Source organism: Alexandromys fortis, unplaced genomic scaffold (assembly GCF_014885135.2).
Source record: "Alexandromys fortis isolate MF-2015 unplaced genomic scaffold, M_Fortis_MF-2015_v1.1 scaffold_2_26212498_36691700, whole genome shotgun sequence".
Lineage (NCBI taxonomy): Eukaryota > Metazoa > Chordata > Mammalia > Rodentia > Cricetidae > Alexandromys > Alexandromys fortis.
This window is the reverse complement of record NW_026067931.1, coordinates 6,578,106-6,594,612: the sequence shown is the minus strand read 5'-3', so window position 1 is coordinate 6,594,612 and position 16,507 is coordinate 6,578,106. Positions and strand designations below refer to the sequence as shown.

At 45.8% G+C, this 16,507-nt stretch overlaps 1 protein-coding gene across 4 annotated transcripts in view; it reads left to right on the top strand.

Annotated features, from left to right (window-relative positions):
* Mob3b (MOB kinase activator 3B) overlaps positions 1–14,288 on the top strand; it is a 166,657-nt gene extending 152,369 nt beyond the window's left edge. For 3 of the 4 annotated variants that reach the window (XM_050145440.1, XM_050145439.1, XM_050145441.1), the window contains exons 4-5: positions 413–463; positions 1,025–1,129. In XM_050145440.1, coding sequence (XP_050001397.1) covers positions 413–463; positions 1,025–1,114 — 141 coding nt within the window. In that variant the 3' untranslated portion in view covers positions 1,115–1,129. Of the gene's footprint in view, positions 1–412; positions 464–1,024; positions 1,130–8,988 lie in introns of those variants that run through there. The other variant, XM_050145442.1, reaches the window with a different exon arrangement.
* Positions 14,289–16,507: the final 2,219 nt, after the last annotated feature.

Genomic DNA, 16,507 nt, shown 5'->3' with positions numbered 1-16,507 from the left:
TGCTCAGAGCAAAGATCGTGGCTGGTCACTGCCTTGTCCTGGTCAGGGGTTAGTATCGTCTCAGTCAGTGGAAGAGCGGGGCGGGCTGATCTGCAGAGAAAGTCACAATGCTATAAAGAATGCTGCCGCAAAGCATGCTGGTACTTAAGTGGTCTGAGGGGTGGGGGTGGGGGAGTCTTGAGAACAGAGCATGGTGACGCCATACGCTAGAGCGTAATGACGCCACTACCCAGTGTCTTAGTTACTGTCCTATTGCTGTAACGAAACACTTAACAGAAGCCACTCAAGGGTGCAGCCCACCATGTAGGGGAGTGGGGTTGAGGGAGTTTGGGGCAGCTGGGCACATGGCAGTCACCCCCCAGTCAGGAAGCAGGGGGTGATGGATTCTCCTGGCTTTCTCCTTTTCCTTCAGCCCAAGACGCCTGTGCCTGTGCGTGAAATGGTGCTGCTGCCCACAATTCAGGTGGGTTCTCCCCCTTCAGACGACCTATCTAGATAATCCCTCAACAACACCCCCAGGCTAATCTCTTGATCGTCTTCGTGACCTGACCTAGGTCATCCTCCACAGGCGTGGCATTCAAGGGCTTCCCTTCCCCTTGGGGATTCTAAGACCCCTTCCTCTGGTGTAGCCATCAAGTCTCCTGGCAGGAGGCACCCAGCCATGTTCTCATACATAACCCTGTGGTTCCGTGAGAGCGCTTCAAAATTCTGCTGCTCTTCCTTTCTGTGAATCTGTGTAAATCAAGCGTCGACTGTGTTTACATAAAGTCACGTCTTTTTAATGTGCATAGAGCTTGGGAAAAGAAAAGCAGTTTGGTTCTTGCATCGGCTATGAGTACCTCTTCTTGGTGGGTGGCGGGTATGTGTGTTTATCTGTCCATTCTTCTGTATGTATGGATTTGAGGGTCTGCATGTATGTGTCCGTGCTCACACCTACCTTTGTGTAAAGGAAACTCCCTCTGTGTCAGTAATGTGGGTGGCTAGGAACAGAAATAATCAAATAAATATTGTCCTTTCTGCTCAGGGAGCTCCCGCCGGCTGCATTGCTATTTTGACTTTGTTTGGCTCCGTCACCACCCACATCCCTACAAGTCACCAGAAGGGACATTTGTGATTCTGACGCACTGGCTGCATCTCATCTAGTATTGTGAGCATTTTGGATTTGGGTTTTGTTTATTTTTTAATTTCTATAGTCTGACTGTTCTCTTGATTTAGTCAGCAATCTCAGACTTTGGTATGCTCGCCAGGGAAGGGAGCAGGCCTGACCTTGGGCTTCCTGGGACTGGCCCCACCCTGTTGCTAGTGCGGAGGTGCGGTGGTCCACTGATTCAGGCTCCGCTGAAAGTGTGTGATTCAGAAGGCGTGAGGCCTGGGGATACAGCCGATGGACCCGTGAGAGGGACAGATGGAGAAGTTTCAGACTTGCTGTCCCGATGACTGTGTATGTGACTATGCCAAAATGCTGACCCTCGGCTCCTTCTGCAGAGTGGGATGAAGACCACACACCGTGACATCCTGCATGATGCTGTACAGCGCAGACGGTGTCTGGGTGTCTGGCACGTAGGGAAAGACAGATGCGCCTGGTGAGGACATGAGACGCTTGCTGGCTGGTCATGTCCTTTTTCATCACCCCTTCTTCCTTAGGCTGCTTTGCTCATCACCCATCGCTGTCTGCCAAGTGATGTGTGTGCGTGTGTGTGTGTGTATTTGTATGTGTTTGCATGTATGTGTGTATGCATGTGTGTATGTTTGTGTGTATGTATGTGTGTATGTGCATGTGTGTAGTATATGTGTGTGCATGTGTATGCATGTGTGTATGTGCATGTGTGTATGCATGTATGCGTGTGTATGCGTGTGTATGTGTGTATGTGTTTGTGTGTGCATGTATGTGTGTGTATGCGTTGTAGATGTACATATGTTAGAGTGACAGGTGTCAGCTTCCTGCTAGAGTTCTTTTTTTCTCCCCCTCCGAGTTTTTGTTCCATGGGCATAATTGCATTATAAAAATAGTTGTGTTCAAATGTGTAGGTCCCATAATCTGGGATTACCTGCTGATCATTTGGACTGCAATTAAACGGAAGGTTTCTGCCAGAAAGTCTGCCTGCTTGGGGGCCAGAAGGAAGATCTCTGAGCTCGGGGAAGGAAATGACAGACATTCACCCTGGCAGGTTACAGTGTTTCAGCCTTCACTCGGTATCATGAAAACAGTCGGGCACACCTCACCCTGCACAGTGGACAAGCAAGTCCCATGGACTTACCCATGTTTTCCCAGAAGTGAGGTGGGAAAAACTTGGCTTCTGGAACTGCCGAGGGCATTTGCTCAAAAACCAATGTTATTTCCCCTGGTCCTCACGGCTACTTTGGTTCTGAAAAGTGAGAAGAGAAATCCTCCCCACAGGAAGTGAAAGCTAGCCTCATTTGAACAGCTGTGGTCCCACCACCAAGCCTCTGCCTGCCTCCAGCCTGGGCGGGAGCTGGCTGGGGGATTGTGTAGGGTGTTTTGTGTTTTGGTTGTTCACTTTTAACTTCTTTCTTTCTCTGCTTTCGCCACTCTAGCCGGCAGCCGGCATTTGACTGGCTCTCTGTTTACCTCTCGCCAGCTTTCCGGCAACCTGCTTAGCAACCCTGAGACCCTTCCTCCTCCTTCACCTTGGCATCTCTTCTCTTTTTTGAGACTTGCTCTCTCTCCCAGCCAGGTGGCTTAGACTTCAAAGACTCTAAGCAGGGCTTGGAAGGATGAACTGGAGTGTTCTGAGCCTCTCAGTACTAAAGGAACAAGTGCGGAGAGCACACATGTGCGGGGCTGCCATGATGCGAGGAATGTCGATATTGAGGTCGATATTGAGACCGAGTGCAAAGTCACTAGTCCATCCCACAGGAAGGAGAGAAGGGATTGCGGGCTACTCGTGTCTGTTTGGGCCTCCACAGTGTCTCCCTGCCAGTGCCGCTGAGCAAGCCAGCAGGGACTGAGGAGAGGGCACAACTTCTTACCCTTGGATGCAGTGTGACTGCAGTGGCTGCAATGGCTGCATGGCGGAGCAAGGCCTTCTGAGTCTTTGGGGCTAAGGGAAAGCCTTTTCTGATTTTATAGCACCCAAAATCACATCTGCCTGTTCTCTGCGGTGCTGTAACACCAATGTCCCTATGGTTCTCACATAGCCAGACGCAGCCTTACCCTTGTTTGCAGACAGGAATGGCCTCCCTCCGGCTAATACTAGTATGGATGAGTGGGTGTGACCAGGAACCATCCTTAGGGAGGAAGTAGGTCAGTCTTAGAAGAGAGCTCTGGGCAGCAAGGGGCAATAAGGGACGGAAGGGAATACCCGTGGCAGAAATGATGTGGGAAGGTCATTTGTCAATCTGTTGTTTCATTGGTTAATCAATAAAGATAACTGCTTGGCCTGATAGGTCAGAAAATTAGGTAGGTGGAATAGACAGAACAGAATGGACGCGATGAGGCTCCAGCCCAAGATGGACTTACACTAGAATCTTTCCCGATAAGACAGCACCTTATGGTGCTGCACAGATTATTAAAAATGGGTTAAGCAAGATATGAGAGTTAGCCAAGAAGAGGCTAGATATAATGAGCCAGGCAGTGTTTATATGAATACAGTTTGTGTGTTGTTATTTCGGGGCATAAGCTAGCCAGGTGGCCAGGAGCTGGGTGGCAGGAACGCAGCCCGCAGCTCCTTCTACACGTGTCATTTCTGTGACTCCAAGAGTGTGAGAGAGTCAGACACATAAGTATCTGTGTGTCCTTTTGAATCGAGTCTAACGTTGTGTTGTAGGCTTCTAACGCTACCCTGTTCCAAGCCATGGAGCTTTTAATGACTGGGAGTTGGGGTGAAGCCATCTGCTCAAAGGCCATCTTCCCAGTTTGCATCCCAAGTGTACACACACACGGTGACCTTTCTGCGTCCGCCTTCCTTCTGCTCGCTCTGCTCTTTCTCTTCCTCAGTTGTTTGTACTATTGGTAATATTTCTTCCTCCCTCGTCCTCCTTGTCCCTCACAGTTAGCAGAACGTGTGGATTAAAAGAAAGCATGGGTTCAAGTTGCTGTGCCTCTTGTGTCCCCTGAAGCATTTTAACCAACGAAGTCACAAGCTGCCTCCCTCCCCTCCCCCAGTGGAATAATGGGGACAGTATAAGTAAGGTTGGCTTGCTTGTATTTCAGTCACCTCCGTCTGCACTGAAAGTCACTCTGAAGCTGTGTGAACTTGGGCAAGTGGCTTTAGTTTGGAGCCAGTCTAATCTAGGTGAAGTTTTAGTTGAGGTTGATGGTCTGAAAAGACACATGGCTGAGGAATAAGGATTAGGAGAGTTAACCCCACGGACAGACAGACACAATGCCAGTGGCACGGCAGGGCTCCAACAAAAGTTGAGGTCCCGGCACCAGAGACAGAAAACATAGTAGGGGGTCTCTAAAGAAAATCAGAACCCACACAAGAGGAGGGAGCCCCTTCTTATGCTTTTTGAAGGTGGAGGGGTTCACAGAGGAAGCCTGTTGCCAGGTTCTCTGATTCCCAGGCAGGACGTAGGGAAGGAGGGGTGACGGTATGGGGTACCCCTTTTAGGTAAACTCCATTTCCAGGTGAGATGTCTGCTAGCTTGGGACTCACGATGTCCAGACAATTTCCAGACAAATCTGAGCCACTGAGGGAGACCCTGTTTCAGTGAAATGATGGTGATAACTGATGGTGATGGTGGTGATATTTCAGTCATAGAAATGTGATCCATAGGTGTCAAAATCATCTCACAATACTATCAAACAGATAATAAATATTTTCAGTTTTAAAAATGGAGATCAGACAAGGACTTGTGTAACTTACACAAAGCTTAGGCTGTTTTCCCCACCCCCACCTTCCCTACAAAAACCAGGCAAACATCACTGAAGCTTCGTTTCTAAAGTTAAATGTGACTTCCATTGGGTGTCTTGTCCTCTCTCCCCTTTTATTGCTTTTTAAGTTACTAGAGCTCTTTTATTTTTAAGGCAAGAAATAATATGAGTATTAAAAGTACCTAAAAATCCAGAGACTATGCCAAGAACAAAAATATCAGAAATTGAAAACATAAAAACATACATAATTTCATTTGCCCAGCTATAAACTCATGTTGATAGAAATTATATTTGTAACAGCCTCAAATCACATGTACTGCATATGACTTGAGAAAACATCCTTCATCACTTAGCAGTGTGCACTAAGAGATACACAATATACAATTCAGATTAAGGCTAACTGTGTAATGAATTTCAAAGCTAGCAGAGAGCCAGGCGATGGGGACGCAGCCAGTAATGCTTTGGGGTCGTCATGTAAGCTGTTTGCGAATTTGCCAGGCGTAGAGGAATGGAGCGGCCTATGAGAAACTCCAAGGCACCAAGGAGCCCCGGGGAAGCTGGGTGGCCTGGCTGTTTGTATGTTGTTGGATTCAGTCTGTAGCCCCACCAGGACCAGCTTCCTCTGCAGGCCCAGTGTGGAAGCTGTTGGCTGTGGAGAATGAGGCTGCGACGAATCCAAAACCTGGCTTTGTTTCTACCAGAAAGTACATTTAAAACAAGATTTATAGCTGGGCAATGGTAGCTCACGCCTTTTATCTCAGCACTTGGGAGGCTGAGAGGCTGAGAGGCGGGTGGATTGTTGTTTGAGCCCAGCCTGGTCAACAGAGAATTCCTGGACTGTTACACAGAGAAATCCTGTCCCAAAAACAAACAAATAAAAAAAGGGAAAAATAAATATTTTAATATTCTAAATTAGCATTATTACAAAACAATAGCGGCCTCTTCCTCCCATCCCCCATCCTCTTTACTACTCCTGATCCTCGCTCTAACTCCTCTCCCCAGTGACTTTCCTGAGTGTCCTTTTGCCCACCCTTGCTTGACCTTCCTCATCACTTATTATTACCTTCTCTGGTATCTTTTCTAGCCTGTTAGACTTTATCTAACACACACACACACTATGGGCCAAGAAGTGTGTATCAGAAAAAAACATGTGGTTTTTGTCTTTCTGACATCTTGCTTAATTCCCAAATCCACCAATTTTTCTACAAATTTCCTCAATGCCGGTTTTTTTTTTAATTTATTTACTTATTATGTGTACAACATTCTGCTTCCATGTATGCCCACACACCAGAAAAGGGCGCCAGGTTTCATTACAGATGGTTGTGAGTCACCATGTGGTTCCTGGGAATTGAACTCAGGACCTCTGGAAGAGCAGCCAGTGCTCTTAACCTCTGAGCCATCTCTCCAGCTCCAGCCATTTTTTTTTAATAGCTGAATAAAATTCCATTTGTATATATGCACCACATTTTCGATGTCCCTTCAGCTGTTAACGCTCATCCATTTCCTTGCTCTTGTGAATAGAGCGGCAATGAACAGGAATGTGCTTGTATCCGTGTGCCCGGGAGTGGAATAGCCGAGCCAATAAACAAACACACAAACCTCCAAATGCTGCGATTTTCTTCCTAAACAAGCCAAATAGAGTGTCTTGCCAGAGACTTGCCAGAAAAATCTCCCCTGAAGAAACCGCCCTAAGCAATGCTGCAGGTTTGGACAGCCTGCTATATACAGTGACATTCCGCATGACCAGCAATGGGGACGTCTCCTTAAAAGAGGTCCCTGAGTGGAAGCTACTGAGCCCGCTCTCCTTGAGGAAGGAATGGAGGAATGTCTTTACCCTGCCAATTAGCCGGCGGAGGGATCAGTGAGGAAAGCCAAGTTCATGCCTGTAGAGGGTTTCTTTAAATGGTTCGATAGTGCCACCAAGTGGCAAAGTAGTATAATACAGCCTTGAAGTCTGTACTTTGAGAAATTAAATATGAGCCCTTAGCTTGTGGAGGTCTGAGAACAAGTTGGAAGAGTCAGATCTCTATAGAAAGCGATCAGAGGAGGAAATTACTATGTATTGAGTCTGTGCATCTATTAATCCATTTACACTTCCCTGATCTACCCACTATCACACTACATCTTACAGGTGGAGAGACTGGGGGCCTATGCATTGCTTGATTGAGCAAACCTTTGTTGAAGCCGGATTCCCAGGCACTCAAGAGCAAATAGCAGCCACAGCCCTGCTCACTCAGATTCTCTAGGATCCTGGATGGGATGATCCAGGAGGCAGAAACAAAGTCAGTGATAGACTAGCCCGCTGGTGGAAAGGGGTGCTGTGGCTGTTAAAGGGGGACGAGAGGGTTATGCCTTGTTCTGGAGTGAGAGAAGATGTCCCCTCTAGCAGACATTTAAGACAAGATGCTCTTAGAATTCAGGTGGGTAGGGCCGGGCAGTGGTGGCGCACGCCTTTAATCCCAGCACTTGGGAGGCAGAGGCAGGCAGATCTCTGTGAATTCGAGACCAGCCTGGTCTACAAGAGCTAGTTCCAGGACAGGCTCCAAAACCACAGAGAAACCCTGTCTCAAAAACAAAAACAAAAAAAAAAAAAAAAAAAAAAAAAAAAAAAAAAAAAAAAAAAAAAAAAAAGAATTCAGGTGGGTGGATAACAAGGGGGCAAAAGTGAGATTCCAACATGCTTCATGTCTTTCTCAGTAAATCAATACTTACAGTGATGTTTCAGCCTGGGCTCCACCACGTTTCTTCCTCCCTCGGAGACTGGAGTCCTTGAGAACATCAAAGTGCCTAGATAACTCTGTATTATTTCTTTAACCCATACAGTCTTATGGTTTTCAAACAGTGTTCTGAACACCAGGTCACTCCCACACTGACTCTTTTGACTCCAGTGTTTGCTCTTTTATTGTCTGGGATGACCCAGGTCAGCATTCAGGAGATGTAGCAGCCGCAGCAAGTGGAACTCAGAACTTCCCCACCTAATTAAAATGACTTAGTCTTGTCTTCCCCAAATGCTGACAAGCTCAAGGCTCTTTTTCGGTCCTGCAGCCCACACTGGTCTCAAAGATGAAGAAAGAACTCCCTTGTGCCAGCATTGTGAGGAAGACGGGGGGAGGGGAGGATACACACCCAGGTGAAAGCCTGGGCGGAGATGTAGTGAGTCTTCTTCCTGACATTTAATGACTCTCGTGACAGTGGGACCACCTTTCCAACAGGTCCACATCCCTGGATCCTTCCCAAATAGTTCCAGCAACTGGGACAAAGTGTTCAAGCATATTACCCTAGGGGAGCCACTATCATTGAAACCACGGCCCACCCAAAGTCAGTACACCCTGCGCGACAGTCAAGTGTGCACAGGTGAAAGGCGTGGCCACCTCCAAAGGTGGGTATGAGGTCTTTCAGCCAATGGATGTCACCATGTCTGAGCTGGAAAGAGGAATGGCTGGCATCCAGGTAAAGAGGATAGAAACGGAATGAGATTGAAGTAGGCCAGCCTGTACCGAGTCTCAAAGAGTAAAAAGGATGGCCCATTTGGGATCCCAAGTTCCCAGAAGAGCCAGGCAAGGAATGTGCCTAGGTAGACTGCAGGCCAGACTCCGGCATTCCTTCATTTCTTCTTCCTTGCTGTTCTCGACTTGTACATGATTATATTCTTCATTTTTTCCATCTGTGATTGAAACTTAATCAAAATGGAAGATGCTTTCTGTTCTAAAAATGACAACCCAAACCCGCTATCATACCTGTTGGCAAGCTGTTCTTGGCTCTCCCTGGAGAGACAACTGGACGGGATGGGGATGGACACTGGAGGCCATTCTCTGTCCAGAGAGGAAGTCTGTGCTTCAATTCCAAGAGCTCAGGGGCTCCACGTCTTGCTTTGTTTTTTTCTTCAGATAAAGCAGGTCACTTGGATATTTGACAAGAGAGTATAATATTTTAAACAGTGCCTTAATTCAAGAGAGAAAAGGAAGAAAGGAAAAAGAGGAGGGATAGAAGGATGGAGGGAGGGAGAGAGAACACTCAAGCCTACCAGACCAAATGGAGCATGGCTCGGGCTTGCCACCTTCTGTTTAAAGGTTCCAGGGAAATGCCGCCGTGTATTTCTGTCATGGCTCTGTTTATTGTCCCCTAACAGCCCTTCTTTCCTTGCTTTCCAGAAAGAGATGACAGCCAGGATGTGTCACTAACATCCCACCTCATCTACCTGAAGAAAGGAACAGTTTCTCCCAGGAGTCCCCGTGGGACAGGAAGTGGCCCTCTCTGGCTGAAATGGTCCTTGCTTCCAGGAGCAGGAAAGCTGGAGCCCCACAAGGACTTCTGAAAGATGTCTCCTACCCACTTCGTGTGCTCTTAACCCTCTAAGTGCTGCTAGCCAGGGCCTGTGGGCCAGGCAGACCACAGCATGAAGGACCAGCCTTGACCCCTTAGGCTGAGGATAGTGCAGGAGTGGCCACTGCACTTCCAATCACGTCACGCGTGGCTGTGGCCTGCCCCCTAGGCTTCACTGGAATTCAGGTTTTGAGACTGAGAGGTCTTTCGTTGTTCTTTTCGCTTATGTCTTATCAGACTTCTTGACTAACATCTCTGTCTTTGATGTTTCTAAGAACCAATCAAATTTGGGGAATACCATTTTCCTATCCCATTTTCCTATCCCACCTCTCCTTGAGTCCCTGCAGGCCCAGGTTCTGGGCCTGTGGCTTAACCTTGTACGGGGCTTGAAGCTGGGAGGGGCCTGCAGTTCTGTTGGCGGCACCCATGGCATTTCCCTCGTGGGCTGTTTCACCAGGGACCATCTGATGGAGGACATGATCTGTGCCCCCTACAGGCCATTCATATGCTAACCACTGGGAAGAGTCTGGAAATAAACTGGTGCGTTACCAGTTTGCCCTGGTCAGGATGGATTTTTGTAGCCACAGTCCATCAAAGATATACTTTCCCATTTCCCACAAGAGAGAACTAAAGTCACAAATGACCACTGGGGTCCTTGAGCCAGATTTGTGCAGTGTTTGTTCTTTATTGAGGAGTAGTGAGTCCTGGCTGACCAGACATTTTATAATGTTAGGATTTCAGTGACAAGACAAGACTGTTGATATTTGGGATGTGTAGATCAATACACTTGACCTGTAGCCTTCCCTACTTGACCTCAGAGCTTCTGAACTCAGCCAACGTTTTCCCTCCTCCCTAGTCTCCCTTCTTCTATTCCTGTTTTCCCTCCCCATCCTCCCCTTCCCTCTCCATCTCTTCTTCAATCTCTCTTCTCTCTCATCTCCACTCTATTCTCTACTCTGTGTGTGTGTGTATGTGTGTGCATGTGTGTGTGCACATGTGTGTGTGTGTTTTTCTCTTGCCCACTGTCCTTCCATCTCTTGTGTTCTAGGAAGACACAGAGTTGATTTCTGTGCAGTAGTTGTGCTACGGTTGCTAAGGTGTTCCTCAAAGCCAAGGCTTTCCTTCCGGCCATCAGAATAACCGTTCTGTGCGTTCCTGCTTTTGGAAGCTTGGGGAAATGAAATGTTGCCTTCTCTGATTCATTCACAAAGCTGTGGTTCTGACAGCTTGACTAAGAAGTACTCATACTTCCCACGACGTTTGATTTTTAATAAAGTATCTGTTGGTGGAGGGAAGTAGATATGAATGTATTCTTGCAGCTAATGTAATAACAGAAGATGACCAAGCTAGTCTGATGTTACTTAGTATCTCTAATATGTTAAAGCCATCTGTGACTGCCACAAAATCCTAGAGAGCATGGCATCTTTGCCTAATGATGAAAAGGCTGACTATATGGAGTACATAATGGGACCATGTTTAGGACAACCCTCACTTCCCGTCTCGTGGATGCTGTCCTACGAAACCCAACACTGCTAACGTCTTTTTGTTATTGACTTGCTCTGATCTACAGGAACTTTTTATTTTCTCTTGAAGTAACTTTTAGAGACCAAGATGGGCCTAGAAGCATATCTGGCTAAGGGTCCAGAGAAACAAAGCCCTGACTTCCTGACCTGTGCAGGATGGTGACTGTGAGAATTGGCTGCCTTGGCCTTGAGGTCTCTGCTGCTTTGTACCTTGAACAACCACAGGGCTCATGCAGCGAGAGGTCGAATAAGTGCCTGCATTTCAGTAGTGCCTAGCCAATGGGGAAGCCTGACGCTGAAAACATTTGACATTTATTCCTAATTATTTTCTCTCAGTTTTCTGTGTATGTGAAATTTCTATCCACCTTAAAAAATCCAATTTTTTTTTAACTTCTTAGAATGGCATTCTCTGGCTTGTATTGTTAATTGCACTAGTCCGCTCTTGGAGGAAAGTCTAGTCAATTGCTCTGCTTTTTAGAAGGATGAGGTGTTCATATTTCTACAAAACTTTGTTTGGCTGATTCTAAAGAAAAATCATCTTGGGCTGTTTTGAAGCCTTTGGCCTAACTCCATACGTCTGTATTGTGAACAGACAATCCCTGCAGCCCCTGGGACAGCACAGGCCTGCTCTGTCTTTTAACCTTCTTCTTCCTGCTTTTCTGCATTTGTTTTAACTTCGGGAAAGTTCACAGTTGAATGATTGCGAGCACCCTATCCTTTAAGTATAGCAAGTGCTAGCGTATCACCTCGTTTCTTTCTCACCATAAATGTGCTCATTTCTGAGCCATCAGAAAACCAAGCTGCAGTCATCATAAAGCTTTGAAATACTCTGTCACCCCCTCCTGTTAGTAATGAGGACATTATCCTATCCGTCTTCAGTGGCATCAGCTCCAAGAGCCTGAAATGGATATTCAAATTCCACCTCAGAAGATTCTTTGTCATTGATTTGCCTTAAAAAAAAAAAAAATCTAGGATGTAATCAAGAACTACACGTTGTATCTAAGTGTCACTGTCTTCATTTCCATTGACAGATGATCATTTCCTCTGTGTGTGTCTGTGTGTGTGTGTGTGTGTGTGTGTGTGTGTGTGTGTGTGTTCTTTCGTAATGTATGTGACTGACATTCCTGAAGAACCTAAGCGCTGGTTTGTTTATGGGGTGTGCCCATATTCTGGAGGCAGTGATGAGGGTAACAATGTTCACAGTGATGAGACACCCTCCTTGCATCACATTAGAAAATGTGAACGTCCAATCGAAGACTAATCAGTGGGCTCAAGGTTATCTGCCTGGACCAACCAAGTTGCATAATTCGTCGTTAAGCTCTGGGATTCGATACACGCACCATTTATAGAATATGAAGCTCAACGTGTCTACTTCACTTCTCAGTGTTCTATCAGAGGTCCCCAGTCCCCAATATGAAATCCCTTGCTGTGGAAGATGAAGACGTGTAAAAGGAGTCCGACCTTTCCACTTAAGATGAAAAGGAGCAGGAATTTTTCATTTGCAAACGATACATACGAATGCTGATTCATGGACATGTGATGATCCAGAGGCAAAGTGCGTGTGTGTGTGTGTGTGTGTGTGTGGTGTGTGTGTTTATTTTAGTGATTTCCCATTCAGACAGACCCATAGTTTCCTCGTTGAGCTCAGCTCATGTATTATGAGACAGTGTCCTGACTGTCTCATAGTCCTGACTATCCTGAAACTCACTGTGTAGACCAGGCTGACCTTGAACTCACAGACTTCATCCTGCCTCTGCTTCCTGGAGTGCTGGGATTAAAGGTGTGTGCCACCATATCCAACTGCTCATATGTTCTTGTTGAGGGTGAGGTGACTACTAATTATTTGGGGGAGGCAAACATCTTAACTTTCACAGTAGGTTGTGCCTCTCCAAAAGAGGTGATTAGGAATCGGATTTTTTTTTAAGATTTTGATAATTTTAAATAGACAACATATCCACAAGTCTGGGCACACTCTGAGGTCACAAGCCTTACATTTTTGTCCTAATAGATACTGATATCAACCATCTAGTGAGATATCTTCAATTTGCCCTCTGGGGTAACGGTTTAAACTGGGGACACACTGGAGAAACAGAACCTTAGTTCTTCCATTTCTGTCCCCCAGATGACCTCCAAGCCCCTCATCCGGGCCTCCTTTGCCTCTGACTTCCTACTGTGTTCAGCCAAATCGTGGCAGCAGGACCAACATTCTTCCTAAATCTAGACTAAACTGCGGATCTCGATTCTTTTTCTGCTTCTTAGGCTGTTGCTCTTCTCTTCCTTGAATGTTTTCTTATTTCTTTCCTCAGAGTTAGGATGAATGGAGGGAACTCCAGAGATCCCTAATTTATCCTTCCTATTCCCCAACCATGCCGCAACATTCCAGGTAGACCCTGTTCTCCTTTCACAGGTAGCCAGGCTTAGAAGGTCTACAGAACCCTCTGTACGACCCACATGACGTCACAGCCATAGAAACCTTCCATCCAAGCGGAGCCAGCTAGTCCCTTTGAGCTCCAGCCTGTCTCACACCTTTTATTTAGGAAGGTCCAGGGACTGTTCAGCAGCACCAGTAAATGCTAAGGGCTGAGAGTTTCGTTTGCACGGTCATGAAATGTCCGAAGACCAGTGGTCCTTCAGCCTGCCTTCTCAGCGACGCAGTCGTGGCTCCTCTCAGGCGCTTTGCCATCCTCCCACTAAGAACTAAGCTAGAAGCCTCCCCCCAAAGCTCTCCCTCTGTCTGTGTTATAGACACCCCACACTGTGAATCTGATAAGCAATTATCTCATGCCTTCTCCAGGTCCTGCTGTGTTTTCCCTAGACTTGGCTATAAGAGGAATCTTGGGGTTTTCTTACCTATTTCCGTTGACCATATGAAACTCTAACTAGGTCATGTTGGGCAATTCCAAGTTTCCCTTCTCCCTGCTTTTAATATCCTTAATCATAACACACTGGATTTGGTTGAATTTTTCCTTAGCTGGAAAACATTAAGGGATTTGATTTATGCTGGTCCACGCTTAGTCAGTCCATCGTCACGGGTGAAAACACATTGCTTCCAATAATCCCTCGGCATGAGGAAAAGAATACAGCGTGTCTTCAAGAAATGGCAAAGACATCATTTGGGTAATATTGTCATTCTGGCTTTGATTATTTTGGTTTTGAAGAAACTGGTAATTCCTGTCTAGAACTAGCCAAACAAAGTATATTTTGGAAGTAATGACTTCTTCCTGGTTTTAAAAATGTTTAGCAGAAAAATTTTATAACAAGCTATTTTCCTCTGGGCAATATCAAATATGGGTAAAAAAAATTTCAATAGTATGTAAAAAAATTGTGTAACGTAGAAGATGGATCTTTTTTAATGAAGTGAGCTATTTTACTAGCTTCTAGTATTCTGCTTTCAAAGTTTTCCTGCCTCTTTTTAAAGTACATCTGAAAAATGTTAACTATATTTCCATTCCATTTATGATTCAGCTAAGGATGTGGCTGCAAGAAAGCAGGCTAACATAATTAAATCAATTAGAAGAGCTAGATATATCTAAAGAATATTTATGAAATAAATTTCTGTGTGAGCTTAAGGATTCGATGTCATGAATAAAAGCTACATAGCCACCTTCTAGTCTGTCTTCTTTCCGTGTCAAATGTATGTAACAGTTTGTCAGTCTGCAGTGTTCCGGGAAAGGGTCAATAAAAGGAAAATCGTTAATTTTACAAAAGCTAGTTCCAAATTTGTTCGAAAGCACACATGGACACATTTGAGCTCTAGCTAAATCCCTTTATCCTATCACAGTTTTCCAATAAGACATTAAGTATAGGGGGCTGGAGAGATGGTTCAGAGGTTAAGAGCACTGGCTGCTCTTCCAGAGGTCCTGAGTTCAATTCCCAGCAACCACATGGTGGCTCATAACCATCTGTACTGAGATCTGGCGCCCTCCTCAGGCGTGCGGGTATACATCGAGGCAGAATGTTGTATACATAATAAATAAATCCTTAAAAAAAAATCGGGGCTGAGGAGAAGGCTCAGTCAATAGTACCTTGGGCACATGCCCGAGTACCTGAGTTCAGGTCCCCCCATTAAAAGCTGGGTGCAATGACCTACCTGTAACCCCACCACTAGGGATGGANAAAAAAAAGACATTAAGTATATAGTTTAGCTTTCCAACATATTAGTGCCCTTATGGAAATTTTCTGGCCATAGAATTTAATATTAATTTGATGGTGATCTGATATATAAAGATGTCATGCTTCTCCTCCAGGGCTTGGGCCTGACTGGGGTGCTAAAGAAAGGAAGAATAGATACACTCACAGATAGAAAGGCTGCAAGTGGGTAGACAGGCCGGGTAGACCGGGCTCTCTGGTGGAGAAAACACAGCACACAGTTCCAGAGAGTTAGAGTCTAGGATAGTGGAGTGAAGGCAGAGCAAGAGATGACCCCAGCAGCTGGGAGCTCACACCTTTTTAGATTATAATATCTCTCCCTTCCTAAATATACTGTTTATATGTTTCTGTCTATATAGTGTTACTTGTGTTTCCAGGACTGACTGTTTGGCACCGGGCAGCCGATTGGTGAGTTCTTCCCTGGGGAAGACCACCTCTTCCACTCCCATCCTTCCTCAGCTGCCTACAGGTCTTTGTGGAGTGCTGAGTGAGCCCTGTGGGCTTGTCCTCATCCACTTGGGCATGTCCATTACTGCCGTCCTCGTCTAGCTCACGTTTGGGCAGTCATGTTGGTGATACTTCACGGGCATAGTTGCTGGCATTACCAGGAGGCACAAACTCACAGTAACAACCTGATCCTCCCACCCGCTCTGTACAATCCTCTTTTCCACAGCGTTTCCTGAGCTTTAGAGTCGGAACTGGGGCTCACAGCTGCATATTAATTGGCTGTGGTTTTCTGTAGCGGTCTCCATCTGTCACAGAGAAAGCCCATTCAGCGAGGGCTGAAGACTGCACTTATCTGTGGCTTAAGGACAGATGTTTATAGATTGTTGCTACAGACTGTACTGAATTATTAAGTTAGTGGTTTTAGATTCTCTTCCAATAATCATGATTTCACTAGCGCTAGCCTACTTAGCGAGATTTTCAGTACCAGGCATGATTGCCCTCTTGTTGAGCAAGTCTTAAGTCCAACTGGAGAGCTGGTTACCACCAAAGTAAAGTATGTGAACCACTACTGCACCCTTGGGGTGATCATGCCATACTAGCCATTGATGTGGTTCACAGTTCTCATAGCCAGATTGAACTATTAGTTATCTTCTTCCTTTAGAAGCTTGTGTGGTACCTTTTGGTCCTCATGGCAGGGTCATTCAGGTCAATTTCAGCTCAGGGGTCTCTGGGCCCTCTTTCTGAAATACTTGGTGTCTTCAGCAATAGGGACTTAGGATGTGGGATTTCCCTCTGTATGCTATTAATACCATTGGTTAATAAAGAAGCTGCTGGGCTGGAGAGATGGCTCAGCGGTTAAGGGCATTGCCTGCTCTTCCAAAGGTCCTGAGTTCAATTCCCAGCAACCACATGGTGGCTCACAACCATCTGTAATGATGTCTGGTGCCCTCTTCTGGCCTACACACAGACAGAATATTGTATACATAATAAATAAATAAATATTTAAAAAAATAAAGAAGCTGCTTTGGGCCTATTGCAGCACAGAGTAGGGCAAGATAGGAGTTCCAAGCAGTTAGAGGAGGAGAGAGGAGGTGGAGTCGATGAGATCTTCTTGGCATCATCAACTTAAATGAGAAAAGTCATTTAAGCTATATATGAACATTTATACACAGAATTGTGTGTCATATGTATGTGTGTATATATATGGTAAATACTTAATAGTGTGGTT